We start from the raw sequence: 6,000 nt of genomic DNA, 5'->3' as shown, positions 1-6,000 counted from the left end.
TTGTCTTTAGAATTTTAGTCATTTTATTTTTATGTGTATGACTTTTATTTTCTTGCATGCATGTCTGTGAGCCACGCTGGCTGCTCTCAGAGAGGACCCAGGTCTAAATCCCAGCCAGCACCTACATGGTGGCTCACAACCATCTGTAATTCTAGTCCCAATGGACTGATACTCTTCTCTGGCCTCCATGGACATCAGGCATGCATGTGGCACACGGACATACATGTAGGCAAAAGATCATACACATAAAATAATAAATCACATTTTAAAAAGAGCATTTTTGTTGATTTCTATGGCATTAGAATGAATTTTGCTCTCTTCCTGAAAAGTAAACAAACCCTGGCTCCAGCAGGGCAGTGGCAGGGTCTCTGGTCCTGACCACTAGGGATTTGAAATCACAGTAGGGATCTCTAGGGAGGAGGTGCTTCCATAAAGGTGATGGCGCTTCCAACCGCTCCTAGATGCAGTCTTTCAGGCCCTGCTGTTCTTTCCTCTCGAGCTGCAGAACCTGGAGAGAGAAGCCCATCAGAACTGAATCCATCACCCTTCAAACTGCTGAAACTACCCAGGGACTGAGTGCAGAGGGTACCGGGGAAAGGCTTGGCCCGGGAGTGCCTGGTGGCCACCACGGATGGTGAGATTTCAGATGCTTCTATATCTGCCCACCACAAGGACACACAGCATCAAAATCCCTGGCTGATCTGTCAGGACTGCTGCCAGTTGGGAGTTAAGTGACCAAGCCCTTACTACCACTGAAGAAGCCAGAACTCGGTGAGGAGAGAGAACAGCAGCGGAGAGCACTGCTGCTCTTCTCGGGGACCTGAGTTCAGTTCCCAGGACTGGTGTCAAGCAGATCACAATGGGATTCAATGTCTCTACCGTCAATAGGCACTTTACTCACATGTACATATCCACACACATAGATCCCCCCCACATAGTTACCAAGAACAACAATAAACATCAGAGCTGATGCAGTTCCCACCTTCTGCCCTTGATGGCCACACTGTTCCATTCCTGTGACTCAGCGACAGCAGGATTCAGGGACAAAGCATGTGGGTAACAGCTACACAGGGTGCAGGCTCAGCCTGGCCAGAGGGGACACAGGACAACAGCATCCTGACCCACATCTCAGCTTCCTAGTGGTCACTGCCTACTTCCCAGGGGCTACTCTACCTCCTACTGACCTCCACTGAGTCTTCTGGGTTACTGGGGGTGAGGTGGTTCCTAAAGTCAGCTGGATAGTCACTTCCTTGCAAGGGGAAGCCCAGAGGGTTTTCCATCCCCACACCAACTTTCTTTGACCTGGGCACTGCTGACCAAAGGGGCCAGATGACCCTCTTAGGGGCAGGGGACCATCTGGCAGCATTCCTGCCTTCTCTTCTGGACGTCAGAAGCACTAACTCCAGCTCAGCCAAGAAGACCCTGCTGGGCACCTAGCAACGTGGAGGTGGCAAGTATACCTTGCACCCTCAAAGTGCACACCAGCTGCTCGGGGTCCTTGCCACAGCAACGGTTCCTGACAGTTCCTCTGGTCCCTTGGGTTCCACAGCTCAGCAGGGACCTGGCCACTCTGCCATCTTTAACTGTTGTCCCTGTGCTGAGCAGCTGTCCCTGTCCTCAGCAGAGCAGAGCTGGGAAGAAGCTGTGTCTAACTTGCCATCCGTGGGTGTCTCCACTGTGGTCTTCAGAAAAGGACAGGGGTGGGGGCTAAGTTTGCTTTAATCTAAGGTGTGGTGCCTTCAGCCTCAGCACTCCAGAGACAGGGGCGGAGGGACTCTGAGTTTGAAGCCAGTTAGTTTAGATAGCGAGTTCTACAGAGAGTTCTACACAGACAGAATGTCTCAAAAAAAAAATTATATATATATATATATATATATATATATATATATATATATATATATAAAGTCTGTGTTTGGACACACCATTAATCCCAGCACTCAGGAGGCAGATACAGGCAGATCTCTGTGAGTTCAAGGTCCTCCTGGTCTTGTCTTGAAAAACCAAACCAAACCAAATAAATACATATATATTGTTTTAATCAAATCAACATCTATAATAAAATAATCCCATGTGGAAGTAAGGACAGTAGCACACCACACCATGCCATTTTTCATATAAAAAAAGTTTTTTTTTTTCCCTCAGGAGAAGCCCCTCGAATGTCTCCCAGGCAGGACACGCACAGCCCTCTAGTAGGACTCACCTGGTCATCAATGTGGCGGAACTGCCAGGGCCAAGCCGTGTTGTACAGAAAGGGTCTCAGGTCAAACCTGTTGTCGTCAGGACTGTAGCTTTCAGCATGATATGCTGGCGTGAGGGTTGTCATCTTGTGCCTGTTCATGGAGTACTTCGAGAAAAATCGCTTCACCTTCTCAGCCACCTGGAGGGCAAGGGACACATGGGCTTCGAGTTAGAAAGGCAGGAAAGACTCGAGGCTAAAGTCCTGCTTTTTGGGGACATAAACAGCCAGCAGGTGCCAGCCCCGCCCCTGGCTTTTGCGGACAGTAGCGTGGAGGAGACATATCAGCTGGGCTGACACTAGCTGAGCTGCAGAACTGTAGAGTCCTGGTTCTGACAGCCCAGTGCTGGGCTCCTGGAGGCCTCCAGGTGGGTCTATGGCCGGAAGAGACCTAATGTATTCTGAAGCCTCTCCAATGCACCCACACAGCTGGCCCATACTCGAGTTAACTTAGGGCAGCCAGGAATCTCAAGCTGGAGAAGATGACAGAGTAAAACGTGACTGTGTATGTAATGGGTCACCCAGAGGTGTCGCTGCCCGACATCATACGTGGCTTTACCTGTCTTGGCGTACAGCTGTCTTTCCACATGTTGAGCAATTTGCAGAACATACTATAGGGCCCGGCCTTGGCGACCTTCCGAAGTCTGCCGAAGACGGAGAGTTCTGAGTATGTCATCCCCATGTCTTCCTGTGGGGACAGAAGTGTGTTCGAGCACACAGTGGGGCGGTGCTGGGAGGGACCCCACAGCCTCTTACAGTTGGGGACCAAATGTTTAGAGAGGCGAGGCAAGTGGGTGCCCAGCCAGGGTTCTTAGAACTCACTGGGTGCCAGGAGATGCAGGTTTGAAAAAATGGCCAAAACCCTGCGAGGCATGGGAGGCGACTGACTTCTACTCCAAGGCTGCTCTGAGGCAGAGAACCTGCTGTTTCCTAGCTTGTCCTCATGTGCCTCTGACCCACCCTGTCGTCCCCTCGTCAGCCCTAGCCACAGCGAGAGAGCTAAGTCAGAGTATCTGAGGTTAGGGATTCTGTCAGCCTGAGTGAGCCGGGGTCCCGTGGCAGACAGAATGCTATGAAGGGACCCAGCGAGAAGGGGAGACACATCCACCACGACAACGCCCCCATCATTACCTCATCTGTCTGAGACACCTGCCCGTTGGCTAAGGGCTCCAGCTCTGCAGTGGCCGGTGCTGACAGGATGCTGCAGTAAGACACACCGAGTCAGTCACCAGGGCTGCTAATGGGCTCGCGAGCTCTGGCAGCATATGTCCCTAGACAAACTGCATTTGGGCTGACCATGCCTAGCAGGGCCATGCCTGGGCTCATGGTCCTGGGGCTTCATGACCCAAAGGACGGTAGATCAAGGAAAGTAAGGAGGTGAAGAGTGCAGGCCGGCGGCCTCCACGGCAGGACTGTTGGTAGTTGGGGTCAGGACACTTGACAGAGATGGTAGGGTAGGGTAGTCTGACCTGCTGCAGGACAGTTGGGAGGGTCCCCAGCTGGTGCCTATAAGCGGCCAGGAAGAAACTCTGTGACAACCCAAGGGATCTCCACACATGTCCAAGGTCCCCTGCGGACATGACTGACCCTGTGAGGGTAACAGGGGCACAGTTTTCCTGGTACCAGTAGAGATGCTGCAGCAGCCTGACAGGCTGTGGGTATCCTCAACAGACACCCCAGGGATCAGGCTCGTCAAGTTCCAGCACCAGTCTCTCTGCCTTGAGATGGCGGCAAGAGAAAGGCAGTCTGGGAGGAGCTGTCACTCAAGACACTTAGAACTGTGGGTACAGGAACAGGAGTGGGTGGGGTCATGACCTCATGCTTCCAGCTGAAAGGTGGGGCATAAGGTGGCTAAGCAGGGTAAGGGTGGCCTTGGGGACCCAGGAGCCACAGGAGCACTCACGTCTGCAGAGCCGGAAGCTGGAAGCGCTCAGCACAGAACTGGACGAAGGCTCTCAGGTCTGTCTTGCTGATGCCGCCTATCGGATTGATGTCTGCGCTGGAGCAGTCATACTTGGTCAGGTAGCCAAGGAGACTGCCAGGGAGAAAGGATGGTGTCTCTATGGTTTCTGGGGTATTAAGGGATCTGGGGTCTACCAGTGCTGGCCAAGGCTTACCTTCTTCCAGGGGCCCAGAATTCAGAGGCCTAGTATAACCCTGGCCCTGGAGGAGGCCAGCAGGGTGACATTGGGTACACTGTATGGATATCTATTTTGGCTCAGAATGCTTGGGTACCACCATTAGTCTTCTGGGAACAGCTTGTCTAGAAGGCCAGGGTCAGATAGGTGGAGCTGAGAGACAGAGGCCTCGGAAGGGGAGGCAGGAGCTTGCACAAGTGTACACTCAGTCGGCTACAAAGCTCCGATATACAGCTTTAGCTCTGCGACCTCTCATGGCAACAAGGGCCCTGAAGATGGACTGAGGACTCTACACAGAGATGGACCAGGATTACAGGGTGGGTTTGAGAAACAGCCCCAAGTCTCCTCAAAGGAAATAAGAATTAGAATCAAGGCCAAAGGGCGCCATCAAGATGCTGATGGCTATGAGGATAGAGGGAGGGTTGGGCTGGTGGTGGGTGTGGGGAGAGCCTGCAGAGGCCTGGGGGAGAGCTTGGAGCAGCTGCCCTGCAGTGACCGTGAGAACAACTCAGGGCGCACACACCTTCCAACCCCGCCCACCCGCCACAGCTCTGCCACAGGCCACTGTATTCCTATCCTGGTCACACACGAGTTCTTGCTGACCCAGTGGCTCCAAGCTAAACTGGCAAATAGTGACAAATGTTCTAGCGTCAGTAAGTGTCTTCGGGTAGAGGAGAGGGATGATGAAACTGGTGGGACTCAGACTGCCACCAGCAGAGACACGGGTCCTGGAGAGGCGCCCACAACACATCCTGCTCTCCTTGCTGTTTCCATGGGAAAGGCCACCACCCTCCATGGCATCATAGACCCTGGCAGGACTTCCTCCCTCTACCTCCTGCTAGCTGACATCAACCAGCAGCTATGGTGGCCTACAGTGCACTCCTGTCCATTGTTCTGGCCTCACCCTGATCTACAAGAACACTCCACCCCGCTCCACCCTCACTCACTGTGTGTCACCCACAGGCCTGGGACAATAGCCCTCCTTCAGAAGGCAGCCACCAAGTAGTTTGACTCGTGTAGGGAACCTGGGCTTGTAGGCTTCCCTGTCCCTTTCTGCTGGAGGTCCCTGGGCCTAAGCTGCGGTGCTGAAGCCCTGCATCCTTCCAGGGAGGTGGTGTTTCTGGCAGGTGTCAACAGAAGGTGCCTGCCAGCCTGGGTTTATCTGTACCCAAAATACTGAATGACCAGCTGCCCAGGAAGTGGCCCTTTATACCAGCTGCTAGCAGGGTGTGGAACCGAATGTATCCCTTGTAACATCACTGGGAGCAGGCTTGGGAAACTGCCAGGCTGCTCTGTCCCTACCCAACCTCACTGCCAGTCTGTCTGCAATACAGGCCACAGCCCCAGGACAACCTGATACCAAGTCCCAAGTCCTCTTAGCAAGTCCTCAAACACACTCTCACACAACTCCCTGGGCCCAAGAGGCCACAGGCACCCATCTATCATCCTTATGGCTGTGCCTCATCATCTCTCCTCAAACTCTTAACTCACTGCTTCTCTTGGCACCATCTCTTGGCAAAAACACCAGCTGCTTTACCCAGCATTTCCCGACTGCATGGGCACCAGCAGCTGTGTGCTGCTGAAGAGGGATGGTGACCCCATTGTGCTCCTGTCTCATCCTCTCAA

General features: G+C 53.1%; 1 protein-coding gene across 4 annotated transcripts in view; it reads right to left on the bottom strand.

Moving 5' to 3' along the window:
• Nadsyn1 (NAD synthetase 1) overlaps positions 1 to 6,000 on the bottom strand; it is a 28,528-nt gene continuing 22,528 nt past the window's right edge. For all 4 annotated transcript variants that reach the window (XM_041666569.1, XM_041666570.1, XM_041666571.1 and 1 more), the window contains 5 exons: positions 4,140 to 4,271; positions 3,368 to 3,437; positions 2,796 to 2,924; positions 2,201 to 2,377; positions 1 to 508 (listed from right to left, as the gene is read on the bottom strand). In XM_041666569.1, the coding sequence (XP_041522503.1) occupies positions 458 to 508; positions 2,201 to 2,377; positions 2,796 to 2,924; positions 3,368 to 3,437; positions 4,140 to 4,271 (559 nt within the window). In that variant the 3' untranslated portion in view covers positions 1 to 457. The remainder of the gene's footprint in view (positions 509 to 2,200; positions 2,378 to 2,795; positions 2,925 to 3,367; positions 3,438 to 4,139; positions 4,272 to 6,000) is intronic.

Source organism: Microtus oregoni, unplaced genomic scaffold, assembly GCF_018167655.1.
Source record: "Microtus oregoni isolate MIOR12 unplaced genomic scaffold, Mior012 000016F_ref0000370, whole genome shotgun sequence".
Lineage (NCBI taxonomy): Eukaryota > Metazoa > Chordata > Mammalia > Rodentia > Cricetidae > Microtus > Microtus oregoni.
The sequence above is the reverse complement of the archived record's forward strand: the minus strand, read 5'-3'. Positions and strand labels throughout refer to the sequence as shown.